The sequence below is a fragment of the Neodiprion lecontei genome, chromosome 5 (assembly GCF_021901455.1).
Source record: "Neodiprion lecontei isolate iyNeoLeco1 chromosome 5, iyNeoLeco1.1, whole genome shotgun sequence".
NCBI lineage: Eukaryota > Metazoa > Arthropoda > Insecta > Hymenoptera > Diprionidae > Neodiprion > Neodiprion lecontei.
Genome location: NC_060264.1, coordinates 35,609,474 through 35,626,976, shown reverse-complemented (window position 1 = coordinate 35,626,976; position 17,503 = coordinate 35,609,474). Strand labels below are relative to the sequence as shown.

Sequence of the window (17,503 nt, the reverse complement as noted above, 5' to 3'; positions counted from 1 at the left end):
ATGCAAGAATAGAAGGACATTAGAAGGACAGTAACCCGAATATAATATTTACACTCGTATGTGAAAAGAAGTAAATGAATTCAAATCCTCTGATACAACAGTCCACGGGCGTTAATTACTAACACTCTTCTTTCGCTTAATTAACGAACTTCTGGAAATATTATTATAAATTTTACCTGTACTTTCGCCGTTTCAGGTTACTAAAAAAACAACGCAACAACCTATAGTATGTGTATATTAACATTTTGCAAAAATAACTTTTGTGACGATACTTACTATACGTACTTATAAATTATAATATTACACTCGGATATGTAATTCCGTGGTGTTTTTGTACTGAAGTTTTTTATCGTAAACTCCACATCTTTTAAGCAGAAATTTATTGGCCACACACGTACAAGTGTAGATAATTACGCTAAATAGACAAGCGTCGAAAATCATTTTCATGATTCCAGGACGAATCTTCTACAGTGAAATAATGTACAAGAGTACAAGTATTACAGTATTGACGATTTTTCTGTCAGTTGAATTGTTGATATAAGGAAAGTGATGTTTATATGAAACGTTGGCAAAGGTTCAAGCTGCAGATTTACACTGACAAGAGAGAAAAAAAAAGGAGTTGATGTTTATCGGGAAGTCCGTCTATAACGCATTGCTTCTTCCTGGTGTGATGACCGTTTATATGTGGGTTTTAAAAAGAAACAAAATATCAACTGGAAAACAAATTTTCAAACTTGAAAATTTTACTATTTATCATTTTTCCATGAACTTTGAGTTGAACATGAATGAGCGGTGTTGAATATAATAATTGACAGAGTAGGTACATTATATGTATATACACTATATAATATATATATATATATATCTGTTACAATGTATATGGTATTGCTTTAAATAAATGAAAAAGGAATAATAATCGGGACTATGCAGTGATAACTGATACGTGTTGTTTCGTATAAGTTACGGTAATATTTGAGTTTTTCTTCAATTTCCAATATATTCAAGTAAATTCATATTATTTATTGAATTGATGTATTTATGGTATTACTGGAAAGAATTGTATATACATGCACGATGTTCAGTACGTTCTAGTTGAAATTCTTACGGACTTAAAGTTATTAAAAAATTTTAAATAACGATAACAACAAAATAGTGCTAACAGGAATATAAGAATATTAAAATCTCTTATTCTTACTGACTTGTGATATTGAATTATTTTCATTAACTATAATACTATTTATGGTTGCGAATGTAAATTGATTGTAGCTGTACATGGAATTCGATTATTGGTTCTACACCGAATAGAAGTGCGTGGCCGAATATGTACAAATGTATTTACATATCATCGATACATATCGAGAGGTAATTATTATTGATTAGAATTTCGAAAGCAAAGGAATAATTCACACGTTGTTTTTTACTCCGTTCCGCAATTCTTCGTCGCCGTCAACTCTTTGGCGTACTTTGTCCAAAATTTGTTTCAGTTCGTTGGATCGCGCCGTCTTGTACTGGAGATGAAAAAAAAAATGAACAAATCAAACTTTGAGTTAATACTCATAGAGCTACACATATTCTACGCAGATGAACGTCACAAAAAAAGAATGACTGCCTCCCGAGCCAGATCCACTCACCCCTCTTACATTACGAGACAAAGTGATTTGACTATCCAGTCGCTTGCCTTCTACCTGTCCGCAATATTGCTCAAGTTGACGCTTCGATAACATGAACAACTCGTAACCAGCCATCCCTCGGAGCTGCCGACAGGTTCTGTGAATAAATAAATATGTGTACTGTTCACAACAATATTTCAGGCAATTTTTCACGCATTTTGTGATTCAAAGGGTTAAGACAAGTGTAACGACATTGTGAGAATATCGTTAAAATCAGCAGCTGCACGTGTAAATTGATTCAAGGCATCACGTTCTTAATTGCTATCTTGTCAAAGGTGTACCTTCAAAATAAACAATGGCTATGATGCACGTACTTATCTGAAAATCCTTTAGCTCTCAGCCAGCTTTGAACTTCACTAGGTGTAGAGCGATTATCGATACACACATCCGGCGTCTTCACGATATCTAAGTTCCGTCTCTTTTCGCGAAACATTGTCAGGACGTATTTGAGCTCTTCTTGCATTTGATCTTGGCTGCTGAGTCCTACGAGGACAATCGGAATTACAGCAAACTTTTTTACATAATAATCGATAGCGTGATTCCGAAATCGGGATCCCATGATTATAGCAATATGGCGTCGGTGTGGGTAATCAGCTGATCGTTTTTGATAAATTTAGTAAATTCAAGGTAGAAAAAATAACGTGCCAGCTGCTATAATTTCATTTAGTGACATTGAGTCACTGTGAGATAAAATATGTGACGAATGATCGTTATTATAATTAAATCCGACTCAGTGCTGCATATTCACTGCCAGAAGATGGAGTTTTCTGAATTTAAGAATCCCAAAATGATGTTATAATGGTCTCACCCTCACCTGGTCCAACCGATTTGTTACTCTTGGACGTCCCACTTTTACTAAAACTTGGAGGATCACCAGTGGACCTCTTTGACATTGGCAAAGGCAATGGTGGCGGAGGAGGTGGAGGTGGTGGCGCCTTGGAAAATGAATCTGAATTTGACGCGAGACTAGATTCGTCGCTCCGACGCATAGTGCTGGCCTTCGACTGCGAACTTTGGGGTGAAATACTCGACAGATCGTCGACACTGAGACTGCCACTCGACGTGCTCGAATCTGCTGCAATACCTGTGAAACAATCGAAGAAAGATTTTGAAACACTTTAACGCTGGAAGAGCGACACCGATCACATGCCCTTCACCAAATTTGTGTGCACCTCAAGTTTAAATAAGAAGCATATTGATTGATGTGAAGTTGTGCTGATAATAACGATGGTCGTCAAATGTTTAATGGTGAAGTAAAACTTTCAGGGTTAGTATATCAAACGGTGTTATCCTACTTGTAGCGCAGTGCAGCAATATCATCCTTGTCACTAAATTTTTTTCTAGTTCTTTTCAAGTGCGCAGCAATTTGATGAACATACCTTGAGTCATCGTACAATTGTGTTAGCAAGACGGACAAACAAAAGCATCACTTCGATCGAAGATTTTACGATGATTGGCGTTACTTAGAGAGGAGTTAGGAAAATTGACAAACCTCAAGCACTTCCCCGCAAGCATGCGTAAAACATGGTGAGTTTTCCAATTGTTTGGACAAAAAAAAAAAAAAGAATCGGCAGAATCAGCGGTTTGATAAATATCAATAGCTGTATTGTTTTATCATAAAATGCACCGACTTGTTTCTGTATATCAATTGGAAAACCCACGTAGATAACTTACCATAAAAGTAGAGATTTTCATCCTGTCGCAGACGTGTTTTCACTGGTGTGTAGACGTTGGGGGTTGGAATCGCAGTCGTGTCACTTCTTGTCGGAGGAAGCGGTAAAAAAATTTTTGCAGCAACAATTCGAAGCGAAGGTATCGGCAGACATGACGCTTTGATCACAATTGCAGTACGCGTATAGAGACACAAAAGGGAACAAATAATAGAAACAAAAAAAAAAATAAGGGAGGTAGAGAAACTTTCATCGGCTTTCCTTTCAAGTTTATTTTACGTACTGTATGCGGTATTCGAAAAATTTGATGTATCCGTATGTGCTGTGCACGTTGAGTATTTTTTTCAATTTATTGACTGCAACGGGAAATCATTAACGAGGTATGAAAACCAGCAGGTGAACAAAAATAATACGTGAATTATACAATGATGCGGGAGATATAACGTGGACACAACTTATTTTGCACAGTCTGTCTATGAACGGCGTGAACATGGAACTAAGTACGTAACTGTCAAATTATACGTGTATATGGACAATCACAACATTTAAACATACATCATTAATCGTATATATTTATTAATAAAAGATTTACATAAATTACAATACAATAAAATACTGGACCGATGTGCAATCCATATCCGGTAAACAACGTATGCGTATAGAAAGATGAAAAACAAAAGAAAAATTCACACCGACAAACAATCATGGAAAAGCGAATATTTTTGAAAGACCGGAGAAAAAACTGAAAAGGGACTCGTGTACGACTTGAGGCTTTTAAAATTATTGCTATTCCGTTTGTTCGCTATTCCTTTGTTTTCGAACGGGTTTTTCTTTTTCTTTTTCTTTTTCCTCTTTCTCTATCTTTCTCTCTTCCCCTAACTCACTCCCATGCTCACTCTTTCTCTCTTTCTTACTCTTTTTTACTTACTCTTTTTTCTTCTTACATTAAAATGGTAGACGTCACAAAAATCATCTTTCTATCATTCACTGCGATAACAAACTTATGCGATGTATACGTATACATGTGTGTATAATTATGATGCCAAGGGTCGACTAAATGTATAATAACACTTGGAAATAACCGATACTAAATTTTGATAATCGAGCATGCGGCGGATTATTTTCAGATGACGATGTAGGTGTGTTCTAACAATACTTACCACATTTATTTACATTCTAAATACGATACACTACGGTAAAGAAAAATAATTATTTACGAAATATTCAAAACCCAGTTTCGGAATTTGAAGATAAGTAATTCGATGTACGTATAAAAACAATCGTACAACCTCTGTGATGCAAAACAATTACGCATTCTAAAGCGTGTCAACGATATAATTTATTTCTCCATGTTCATTTACTTGTTCCAAGTATTGCAAGTCTATCATTCAAGAAAAATTCATAAAACATTTATACTTTCATGTACAAAAAATTATATTCGGCAACACGTTATTCATTGAAAACTGAGAAAGAAATTGAAACGGATTATTACGCATCTTTCAAACGTGTATATCTACAACAAATCATTTCATCCATCTCTATGCACGTGTAAATTCATGCGAATGATCACAAAAGTCGTTATTTCACATATATTCAACGACACAAACAGAAACCCATATTATAATAAGACAACGGACAAACAGATATTCTGAATTAAACTAAAACGGTTCAACTTCTAGACAGATCAAGTTTCCGATAGGTATGCACCGATCTGGTTGAGGTGTCGACATCAGTTAAGTACTACAAGACAAGCATTTGGCAACCGAAAATTCGACTCGTCAACCATCTAATCTTTACTTGGACGAAGTATTGGGTGTTAAGTGTTATAATTGTTAAAGTGTATGTATATATGTACTTATATATTTAACTTTAGCACTTTGAAATGCCATGTCTGGCTACGTACACGTACAGATATGGTACGGTAAGAATTTTTTAATAGATAAATACGCAATATTTGTTATAAAATATATGTTTGTCAGTTTTGCAATAGTTAAAGCAAAGACGGGAAATAATTTGAAAATTTCATAAAGCTCGTTCGTATCTAATTAAAGAACGAGTACGAATGAGAACTTGAATGATGTAACACGTGAATCTCTAAAATCATTCGTCCGCCATGATTAAATTTCGAATAAATCGATATTCTCTGTTAAACGGCAGAGGAATATTATCCTGTACTTATCTCTCGGGTTTGTACATTAGCTCGTCTAAAATCTGTTGCACATGTACATAATAATATGGTGTCGGTGAGCTTGACATATGGGCCTTAGAAATATCGAAATTCACCTTTTTTTCCGAGTCGTTCTTTTCGAACCCAGTCAGCGGGGGCCGGAGGCGGTATGGCATGAGGACGATGCGAGGGGTCAGGTCCCGGACTGGTGCTGGTACCCTCGACTTCAGAGTCCTGAATCAAATGATAAACTTGTAGGCGATTAAAGACTTTTCGGAGCATTGAATCAATAATGAATGAGCCCTATCGTCTTAATCGGAAAACAGAAACGGAGAAAAGTGATTCAAAAAATATTCAGAAACATTATTTACTCGAATGATGGTGAACACGAATAAAACAACATCCCTTCTACGTAAAACAAATGGATCTGAGAAAATTTGAATAGCACAGGCTAAGGTTCAAACAAAAACAACTTGCTCGGGATCTTGTAAACGGTCTTTTTCTTTTCTTGAGGTCATGTAGTACTACTACCGTTACCGACCGAGCAAACTCACCCTTCTTGAAGGCTGATGAAAAGGATGTTTGCTCGGTCAGTAAGGGTAGGAGTACTATACCAAGTACTTAACTTAAATTTTGGTTCACAGTGTGCCCAGTCGGCCTAATGTAAAAGAGTACTCCAATAATGACGTTGTACCTCGTAATTGTATCCGTGTCCCTGCCGTTGATACCTGCTGGTGTACAGCGGGTTATTGAAGACGTCGTTATCGCCGGCAGGCTGATTCGTCGAGCTGTTGTGAGGCGCGACGATGGTGTGAGGCACGTGGGCGATCTGCCCTTTCGAATTCCTGGCCTTCCACCACTTTCTGCTGTCGTCAAGGAGCTCGAGGTACTCACCCCTAACGACCGTCAGCTCTTTGTCGTTGTTCGCGGTCCGGGGATAGGTAACCTGGACGATCTTCGCGTGTCGCGCCACCAGCTCGTCAAGCCAAGCTTCCTGCGCGCGCTGCTCGACCGGCACACCGCGGGAACCGCGTTCGATCGAGTCGAGGGATATCTCGCTGTGCGCCCTGGTCTGCTCGACTCTTTCCCTGTCCTCACGGCCGTAGAGGTCAGAGGCGGGCCCGTAATTCCGCTCGAAGTAATCGTTGCTCGGACGCTCCTCCCTGCCGCCCTCGTACTCGAGGTAGTCGCTGCTGTAGTGCGACTCGTCGACATCCCGGTGGTTGTAGTAGGGCTCCCCGAGGTTCTGCTGCTCCGGGATCTCGTCCCTCTTCTGCTTGTCCGCGTTCAGCAGCGAGGCGAGATGGTCGTGGTCCCGGTCTTCCGGTATCGGGTACTCTGGAGACCAGCCGTCCATGAATATGGGGTGGTAAAGAGGCACGTGGCCCTTCCACTGGTCCCTGGGTATCAGCCACGTGTCACCGAGGGAGTGCCAGAGCTCCGTTTCTTTGCTCGTCACGCAATTTATCAACAGGTTGACGGCCTCGCGCGTCAGGAGGGGGGACACCACCTTGTTCGGGAGGTTCGGGTCGTAGTTCGTATCGTGAGAGGCGTCGACGATCAGCGCCAACGGGGTGAATAGGAAGTGGACGAGCTCTGGAGCGTTGGGATCGTGAATGTGCGCCTTGAGCTTGGCGAGCAGGTTGAACGAGAGTTTGAACTTTTGGAATATGTCTATGAACTCCATCTCCGGTGGCGGCTTGGCGCGCATCGTCAGCATACCGTCGCCGAGGTTCCTCTTCTTCGATTTACGATTCCGGCGACGACGTTCCAGCTCACGAGACGCCGCCGCCGCGTGCTGAAGCCGCGCTATGAACTTTTCTATGTCGTCGAAACAGTGGTTCAGTATTGTCACGTCCCTTTCGTACTTTTCCGAAGACGTCGAGGACACCTCGTCGATGTTCTCTTCTCGCGACATGTCGTTCGTTCCGTCATCTGAAACACAAGATTGAACCGTAAACCGTGTGAAACTCCAAGATCTCATCTCACGCATGCATGAGATTTCTTTAGCGGGACGTGGCAGGAAATAATCTAGCAGAGAAGTATGTAGAGACTATCGTTCATTGCGTCAATGATACCGCAGTCCTAAAACGCAGCCTTCCAATCAATCTTACTCGAGAGTTAGGGCAAAGTACACTAGCGCAATTAAAAAACTAGCATCGACAAGATCAAGGGTTATGGTAACTAATTCAAGATTACGTGGGGAAGCACAGATTTTGTTGGACAGCCTCCGATCAACTGCCAGGAGTAATCCGTCACCATGACTCTTACTACTAGTTTCCGCGTTCCTATCTTTATGGCAAATAATAAAATCATTTAGAGGTGATTCGGTGTCTTAGGCAGAGTCGTCGAGCCAGGTTTCAGTAACGGCTAGAATTGCAGGTTGAGAAGTCTTCAACAGGAGGTTGTGGCTCAGGTTCATAAACTTTGACCTCAGTCCCCTAGTATTCTGATAGACAATATAGAGCTCCACCCCAAGAAGTATTTTGAGCGACGATCACTGTCAGTTTTGGCATTGACAATCATGGGCATGTCATTTTTAAATTTGATTGTTTTGGTTTCTTTATTTTTTTTGTTACAACACCTACTGCCAAAATGGTTGGGATAAATACACAGGGCTGTGCTCTGCGCGTTATAACGGGAAAACTACTTTTTGGTATTGATTGTTTAAAATTATTATTATCGAAATGAAAAACAACTTTGCCTATGTGATCTTGTTGAGTCAATACAAATGAAAGCAACAAAATTAACTTATTCAAATGTTACTAGTGCGTTATTTAGATCAGAGGTTCAAAGTGAATGAAAAGTTCAGTCATAAGAAATCGAACATTGAGATTGCAGTGGTGTTTGAATTATACTAAAGTCATCAGACTCAGACTCACTGTTTGCTGCATTGAATGCCGAAACTTGTTCGCGAACATTAACACCGTTCAACGGAGGTTCCGGAGGAGGGAGAGCCGGTGGAGGTGGAATGTGACCCCTCGGTCCTCTGGGAGAACCACCGGGGACTAATTTCCCCATTTGCAGCATTTTGAGATCTTCGACAAGATCCTGGGCGGAGACGCTCTGACACTGAAATATGTGCATTTCGGCACGTTGACCAGACACACTGTCGTCAGCAACTGTGAATACCAAAATATTGTTGTACATCTCCATTGGATCCCTGGACGTGAAAGCGGTTGGTTCCTGTATCAATGAGGCTGGGAATCTCTCCATTACTGCCTGAAAGATGAAAAAGGATATTGCTGTTTCTAGTTCTTTCAAGGTATGACAATTCATCCAAATGGCAATTTCCCTGAAATTACCCCGGTCTCGTTGTCCATTATCAAAACCCACGACCTCTCCAGACGTAGCTGCATTTTCTGACTCCATATACCATTGCTCTTTTCAAGTTGAAGGAGCCTCCTCATTCCGTCGGCGGGATAAACTATGCCAGTTTCAATCGTCACAGTAAACGTCGCCAAATGCTCCATCAGGTAAGTTGGTTCCGAACTCGTACCAACGGCCCCAGATGTGCTCGGAGGGCCACTGGACCCGCCATCTGAACGATGTGGAAAAATAGATACATGAAATAAGCTTAAATAGCAATTCAAGGGCACGAAATAAGAATGAAATAATTTTTACTCACCTTTGTTGTAGGTCGATGTGCTGTGACCACTGTTGTAGTAAGGCATTGTGCGACCACCGCTTCAACTCAGCGTTTAACTAAAAAGAATCAGAATTGTTATATCGTAGAATTAGTGTATAGAAAACATGGTAAATAGGCATTGAGAAAGGGTTTTGCAGTCCAGTGTCGTATAAATATTTTTATATAACGCGAGCATGTTTTACGCGTTTTTCAATGTGTTTTCCGTACCCAAAGTACCATTTTCCATAGCGGCCGAGTGAGTCTACGAATACGCATACGCGGAGTATTGAAAAGACCACTTTTAAGTCCTATGAGTTGAGAATGGTCTTTTCTATACTGCGCGCATGCGTTCTCGCGAACAAATCTATCATTATATCACCCTAACCTCAATTTCGTGCTTCGTGAAAAAATGTATAACACTCTCGTTATATAAAGAATCGTCCGCAACAAGGTGGCAACGGTCTTTTCGCCTCGCGTATTTGCAATATACGTCTTCCAAAGAAATCATATAAGCTGCAGCAAAAAAAGAAATAGATAGGAACTGTCAAAAGAAAAAAGTAAGTAACATAACCTTTTTATCGTGTATAGAGTAAACGTTGAAAGTACAGTACCAAATCAATTATTCATAACATAACACAAGAAATGGATTTGTCACAACATTGAAGGTTCACTTTGGGTGCCAAAACGGTGTGATTATATATGCAGTAATCATTTTATTGAAAATAAAAAAGGAGATGAAAACAGTCCAAGTTGTATACCGACAATATTTCCTTTAGTATATCCGCAAAGAAGCGTAAATGAAATTATGGGAGCAAATAGATATGATTTAATTAATATATTGATTGATGAAACAAGTCATTGGGGTTTTTATAAAACACAGGTTATAATATGTTTTATTGCAGGCATGCTCGGTTTATAAAGCGGGGAACAGACAACGTAAAATTTACAGTCGCTTCACGCAGGCAAAAAATTCTTGAACAATCACTCAAATTAAATAAAAGAACTTGAGGCGCATTGGAGGATGTTGAAATGGAATACATCAACATCAAGACAACAATCGATCATGGGTGTCAAGTTACATCTCTTAATAACGAGCAATTTGACAGTACGTTTATTTGTAATGGGATTGAGTTGGATGGTAAATCTGTGTGGGATGTGGAAATTCAAACGAATACAAATGAACATTCAAATGCGGTAATCACTTCCAAGAGAAAAAATTTTGAAGACAAGCAGTGTGGCACAGAATCGAAGAATTATGTAAATGTAAGTGTAGGACGCAATCTAGAAAATGAGACCTTGAATACTCCACAATTTTCTGGATTTGCTGGATATTTGTCAATAAAAAAAGGGGAACAACTTTTAAATTTTGCTGGTATGACATTTCAGAATTTTAATTTATTACTAAAGCGTTTAAATGACAGATCAGATCATAGTAAGCTTTCCAAAGAAAATCCACTTCTACTTTTTTTAGTAAAAATCAAAACTGATTTGACATTCTCAGTGATTGCCGTTTTATTTGACGTACGCAGAACGACCGTGTCAAGAATGTTTTTTGCTGTTTTAAAGTACTTATCTGCTGCCACACAAAATTTAATTTTTCAGCCAAAGAAGTGTATTGTAATGCGGTCTATGCCAGAATATTTTAAACCAAATTATACAAATACTCGAGTAATCATAGACTGTACAGAATTCAGTGTCACTCAATATTCGATAACAGGATATTCTGTTATTCGAATTACAAGAAAGATTTCACAGCTAAGCTGCTTATTCGAATCCCTCCATTTGGATTCATTAGTTTTAAATCCAAAGTTGCTGGTGGAAGACAAAGCGATACGCAATGGACTGAAGAATCAGGTTTGATAGATTTACTAGAAGAAGTTGACATCGTTTTGGCAGACAAAGGATTTCCGCAAATTAAACAAACGGTGGATGCAAAAAGGAAAAAGGTAACAGTCGTGATGTCTCCTGTTTTGGAAAAAAAAACAGAATTTAGCAACGAGGAAACTGAAGCCACGTATAGCATAGCATGAGTTTGGATCCACGTTAAGAGGATTATGCAGAGATTAAGAATCTATAAAATTTGATATAAAATGTTTCATTTCGGTGGTTTTTTGCCAATAACTTTTGATCCAATCAATATTTATCAGATCGCGATGCCTAGCTTTGTAGAGCTTTCAAAGATGAAAAGAAAGTATTGCTCTTTATTCTGTACAATTGAAAGGAAAAAAGATAAACGCGAAAAACGTTAAAATCATAGTTTTCATTGACTTTTAAACAATGTTCCCACGCGATTTCACAGGGCGGAATGATTATTTTCATCGTTCGTGTACACCAGTTCTTACTACTCACACGAAAAGTATCAGCTTGCCCCAATAGAATAATGCGAAAGAATTTGTCATATTCGGGTATATTTCCTGGACTAAATAAACCAGGAGAACTTCGGGCTATCGAGTCACTAGAAGGCCTTACCGGGCATGCTCACAGCGATACGTAAATCCTTATCAAAGCTACCATTGAATTAAAATTTTTCAAGCACCCCAATCTTGACGTATAACAATCCGATAAGGAAAAGCTCGACATTCAGGCATGAAAGATTCTGAAATATTGAACCAGTTGTCAACTCTGATGATTTATCGCAAAATTTTTGTAGTTCCGTAATTGTTCTTTATACACCTTATACACCGTTCTCTTATCTGTCGTTCCGGTAAATCGAGCCAATACTCAATGGTGCGACTGTTTATGTTGTGTTTTCATGAGCTGTCTGCGCAATTTCTGCAAGGTTTCGGCCTAAGCTTGCAGTCACTCGCCGATTAGATTGCAGAGCTCCTCGGTGATCAGCGAGTATAACTGATAACGTTTACCCAGGCATCTTGTACACACGATCTTCGATATGAGTCTAAGTTGCGGTACAGTCTCAATTGTGACTCATTGAAACAGTGATTATTGGGGGGTGGGACTGAATTCCGCCTATATGTCTCACTTGTTGTGCCTCGCGGAAAGGTAGATGAGGAGGGAGAAATGAAAAAACAGATACTTGTACATTTTATCACTTATACCTACGATTTATCATATTCCTTGCTAAGTTATCGCTATTTGCATGCACTGTTTTTTTCCTCTCATTCGCTTTTCTTCACTGTGATATTATAAATCAGAATTGCTGGCAACTGGGGCGTTTAAGTATACAGGAAGTTATATCTCGACAAGGTGAGGTCAACGATACGAAAAACCAGTTCGCTGCAATAAGGCCGCCAACATAATCCAAAGGAGTAGCCTGCAGGAATGCATGCGTGCATGTATTTCCGTTCGGTAAGTATTTACTCTACAGAGGTCACCAAAGGCCATTGCGAAACGTTGCTACAGCTGCGGTTATCCTTGAATAATACCTTTATGCATATTATACTCTCTTACGCGCATTGTTACACCTAATGACAAAACTAATCTCCCACAGTTCTGATTGTCGTCATCACCATGATTGCACCGTTGTTATTCAGATTTTTCTTTCCACATCTATATTATATATATTATTCGCATACAACTTTCCCCGTTTATAATTTGAATTTGGAAAAATTCTCTAGTTTGAGGGTTTATACTGGGTAGCAATGACATTGTCTTAAAGTATAGACTTTAAGCTACTAAAAAATGGGGATGAATTTGGTGTACTTGGCGACGCAAGATTGGTGCTGTATTGTTTAGTTGGAATTATTATTTATCTGGTAAATGCAACTACTCAATAAATACTTCAAATTATAAATAATACATTTTTACTCATATAAGAGTTGGAATTAAATAATTCATTAAATAATTACAGGCTTCAATTAAAGGCAGGAAAATATGTGCAAATGTAAGCGGTAAATATATAGGTTCTGCAATGCCGAGGCTTTCTCTTTTCACGCTATCTCTTATATTATTCCCAATATAACGATGCGGTCAATTTCCATTACAAGATGATGTATATGGTACGCGAAAACTATTAATTGACAAAATTAAGGGTTATTTGGAATCAAAGGGCTGAGCGGGTATCAACAGTGACACCTTGCCGATAGTTTTTAAAAATATAATGTATATTTCACTTGAAACCTTATCATTTCGATAGCAAAGAAAACGTTTTTTTCAAAAACTCTCTCTCCTCGAGGATTGGCGACGAAAATAAATAGTTCAGAAGTCATCAATCGGGATGACGACGTGTTTGTAAATGTCTAGATAGCTTTAGATACGACGATGTGAATTCCCCGATATTTTTTTGCCATTTCAAGAGAAATGCAGATGGCACGCACGGTAATTCTCTTTCGCAGCGAAAGTAAGATATTTTCGAAACTCAACCGACTCTTAAACCCCGGAGCTGCGTGATATCTTATACACCAAGCCTTTTCCAGACAATGTTTTCCTGCCTTACAGATCTTTACCTAAACACAAACGAGTACAGAAATTACACCAAAATCATCTAATCTCTCATTTGAATACGCTGCGTATCTTTTTGCATGATTGAAGATAATTAGGAAACCTAAAAACAATCTGTATCTGTCACAACTTAGCGAAACAGTTTTTCACTTATTCTGGTTCATAGTGGCAGTTATACAAATTCAATTTCAATGAAATTTATTTCTTTTTAGCATAAGAGGTCGTGAAGAGGACGTGAAATAATTGTTGGATTATTTGTCAGAAGGTAATTTGTGCTTTCGTCACAACGTCTATGCTGGCAGGACCCTCGAAGTCAGGTTCATTAGCAACTGTTATGTTCGTATATACGTACACCTCGGTATGTATTATATATACATATACACGTGCTGATATATGCTATACACCTTCTCGCCGACGATAATTAAATTTTTACCTTAATTAGTAGTTGGTAATTTTAAATCAGCAGAAATGTAGTTTAACGATTTGAAAAAATAACTAGGTGCATATTTCCTGGTTGATTATAAGAAAAGAAACCAACGTTCTAATAATAAATTAATAAATTATTCATCGGCTGTATGATTAATTATTTTTTGCAAATACCATGATTGTTGTTATTTATTTTTCTGCATCGCTGCTTATATATTTATAATATGTAGCATGCATTCATGTCTAAATACGGCACATTTTGGTTTCACGTTCGACAAAATGGACCACGCACTCATTATAATACGAGTAATAAACCACTGACACATGTTCGCTCATCTACATGCACATACGCATTAATGTATAGTTGGGTTCCCGGATTCCGAGCATCTCTCGATAATCGTGTAAAAGTAAGTTGCGATGGTCGGAACCGGGGCAATTCAATTAGTATACACGCGTAGTATGCGAAAAGAAAAAAAATTCTTCAATATTGAATCAACACATTAAGTACCGACGGTAAAAAGTTTTGCCAAACAGATTATACGCAGCTCATCTTGAACTATTATGTGAAATACTTTCAGTCTCGCATGAAGCGTGTCAACAAACGGCGATTACGTTATATTTACTTCTTCGCAGGCGGTATCTAAGTATGCTTTTTCATGAAAGAAATTGGCGAATGATTGTATGTACGCTGTTTTCTTTTTTCTCAATTGCAAATCGAACGACGGAAAGTCTGCAGCCTGCGCGAGCAAACCAACCAGTCTAGAGAAATAGATTAGATTGGTAACAACAACTCGGCGGTGAATTTCTCCTTCATATACCGTCAAAACTGCGTCTGATCTAAACTCGTTCTGGTATAGAAACTTATAATTACAAAATTCCCACCCAATTCTCTAGAAATATATTTTCAGATTCTCATGAGCATCGCAAGAAGTATGACTCCATGCATAAAGAAAAAGAAATACAACATCCCGGCATCATTGTTAATACTATGTGTGAGATTTTCGCCGCTCAATATCCTCAATACCTAGAGGCTGCCATTTTGGTGAAAATCGTGTCTCTGATATTGTCAAAGATAGGCAAGTCAAAAAAGGCGTACGAAGAGCAAGAATTAGATATCGTATCGCGCCTCAAGAGGAATCAAATTCTCCTCGCGGTTGATTGTTCGGAGTGACACGACCGACGTGCGAACGTGCGTCTCGTACCTACGGAAAATGACATCATCATCGTCATCGACCCTGAATGAGGAAGAAAGAAGAAAAGAACAAAAGTCAACGGGTGAAAAACTGGCAACGAAACGTCACGTGTGCACGCGCCTTTATGTTGACACTATCGAATTCGAGATGTAAGCTTGCGAGGCTGGATGTGGGCAAGTAACGAAAGGTGCCCCCCCCCCCCTCCCCCCGCTCATCTCATGCGGCATCAAAGAGTATTAATGCACGCGCCGATACAGGCGTGTGTATGCGTATACCTATGTACGCAAGTGTATGTATCGTGTACGTATCACGTAGGATGTATATGTATAGACAGCCAGAAGGGATCAGTTCTTGGCTGAATCGCATTCCAGAGATTCCAAGGCGACTTTAACCACATTTGAAATTCCCAATCCGTAATGGACGCGCTTATCCCACACACGAAACACGTGTGTACACATACGTATATGTATACAGTTGACACAAATACAGAAGGTACGACGCGTGTACGCATGGCACGGTTCGACTTACGTGCATACGTATACCTATGCATATATACATATATATATACATATATTGTATAGTCGAGAAACTTTCATCTGCTCCCGGAATACACGTACGCATTCATAACTCGTGTATAATAATATAATATGCCTATGCTCGTTTTGAAATATACCTACTAACGTTATGGATCTTCATCGTTGTACCGCAAAGTGCGGTGCGAAATTGATTGACAATTTGAAATTGATGGGATACGGTAGATAAGAAAGTTCGACATTCGGATGCCGAGTTAGATATCGGTCGTCGGACCTCGTCAAGGCCAAGGTCGAAAATCTAATGGCTGGTTGTGAATGTGGAATATGGTGTGTAGCGTCCGACGATCGTGCAGACGCTGGAAGTTAGGCGCAGGTGTTTTCAAGCGATTTTCGATACCGCGAAGTAAAATAGATCTACACACCGTGTACGGCATGGCGAAAATCGGTGCTCGAATCCTGCAGCGCGGTGTCGGTGTGCATACATGTGGCAAAGTAAGACCGTTACGAAACGCATCGGAAATGTCTTCGAGGCGTAGGTATAGGTACCGCGTTGTTCTTCCGTACATTAACATTACCCTACGTTTATGGGAGGTTGCGCGACGACGACGTGCTTCACAAAGCTATTCGTGCCTTAGGCTGACACACCCTGTATCGGAATTGATGAAAAAATTTCCAAGGTGTGCATATCAAGCTCGCATGGCGCGTGCAAAAATTACCGGAATAATGCGTGTGTTTGTCTAACCGCATATTACCCTAATCGGGAAAGATAAGTCGCGATACTTTTCAATTCTTGATAGGCAAGAAATTAGCACGAACTTATCAGCATTTTGACAAATTTGACTGAGCTGTTCGTCAAGTTTTAATTAATCATCACAACCGAACGGGATCGACCAAAATTGTAAGGATCGAGATGAAATATTACGTCCAATGTAGGTACAGACGCTTAAATAATTCAGTACACCGTGTGCGGCTAGTTCCTGGAACTGATTTCTAATCACCTTGGTTTTCTTGTTAGTTACGCCGGTATGATTTTTGTTTTTCCTTTCGATCCTCTTTCCCCTTATCGTCACAACCCAACGCGATATTTACCTCGGGCTACAGCATAAGCTGGGTACGGGATTGAGCTCGGCTTCAACCGGCAATTCGGCCGTATCTTAATACACACCAATCTTAACACACACCAAGAACTGAAACCCTAATTGGATTTTCAAGAGGACAATAACCAGGAAAAACAGACAGCTTGCGAAATAAGCCGCATAATGGGTGAAGTGGAATCGACGCTTGGAGCTCCGTTCAAGTTGTGTTATTCGTACCCCATGTATATACTGATACAAAATTACGGTAGTCGGATGTTAAGACTAGCCAAAGAGTGTCCATATCTCTGCTGCTGCGTGTATGGGCGTATGTGCGTGCGTGTATGTGGGTGTATCGGTGTAGTGGAATATCATCGATAAATACCTTGTGACAGCCGAGTTTTGGTAGAACGCGGGTTTGGCTCGACGAAACTTATAATATCCAATATGACGGTGGTTATAATCGTAATCGCGTGGCACAAGACCAATCGCCGCCGTTTATTTTCACTGTAAACTTATCAACTTACAGGTATAGCTGCAGGTACCAGAACGATAAAAGTTTGAAAACTATCAACTCCGTCAACAAGTGTCAGTCCCGACGTCACACTCTACTCACCTATATACAATACGGCACAGAGCAACGGAGTTTTGGGCGGACCTCGGTCCCACTCATTGTCGACTGGAAATACCTGTGCCGTACCTCTATACCTGACGAAGCCCCAGGTAAACTTGGGCGGGTGTCCCC

The 17,503-nt window shown here is 39.6% G+C and overlaps 1 protein-coding gene across 4 annotated transcripts; it reads right to left on the bottom strand.

The window, feature by feature from the left end:
• Positions 1–263: 263 nt before the first annotated feature.
• Positions 264–17,502, bottom strand: LOC107217273 (epidermal growth factor receptor kinase substrate 8). 4 transcript variants are annotated; one of them, XM_015654733.2, is made up of 11 exons: positions 17,375–17,502; positions 9,136–9,212; positions 8,813–9,048; positions 8,390–8,729; positions 6,202–7,442; positions 5,624–5,741; positions 3,345–3,500; positions 2,485–2,754; positions 1,985–2,153; positions 1,632–1,767; positions 264–1,508 (listed from the first exon to the last, which is right to left on the bottom strand). In XM_015654733.2, exons 2-11 carry the CDS (start codon positions 9,179–9,181, stop codon positions 1,404–1,406), a joined length of 2,817 nt encoding a protein of 938 aa, XP_015510219.1. In that variant the 5' UTR covers positions 9,182–9,212; positions 17,375–17,502; the 3' UTR covers positions 264–1,403. The 4 variants fall into 4 exon arrangements, with proteins under 4 accessions (XP_015510219.1, XP_046596214.1, XP_015510221.1 ...); XM_046740258.1 differs by having other exon boundaries at positions 17,286–17,432; XM_015654735.2 differs by lacking the exon at positions 17,375–17,502 and adding an exon at positions 17,144–17,279.
• Between the last annotated feature and the right edge of the window lies 1 nt (position 17,503).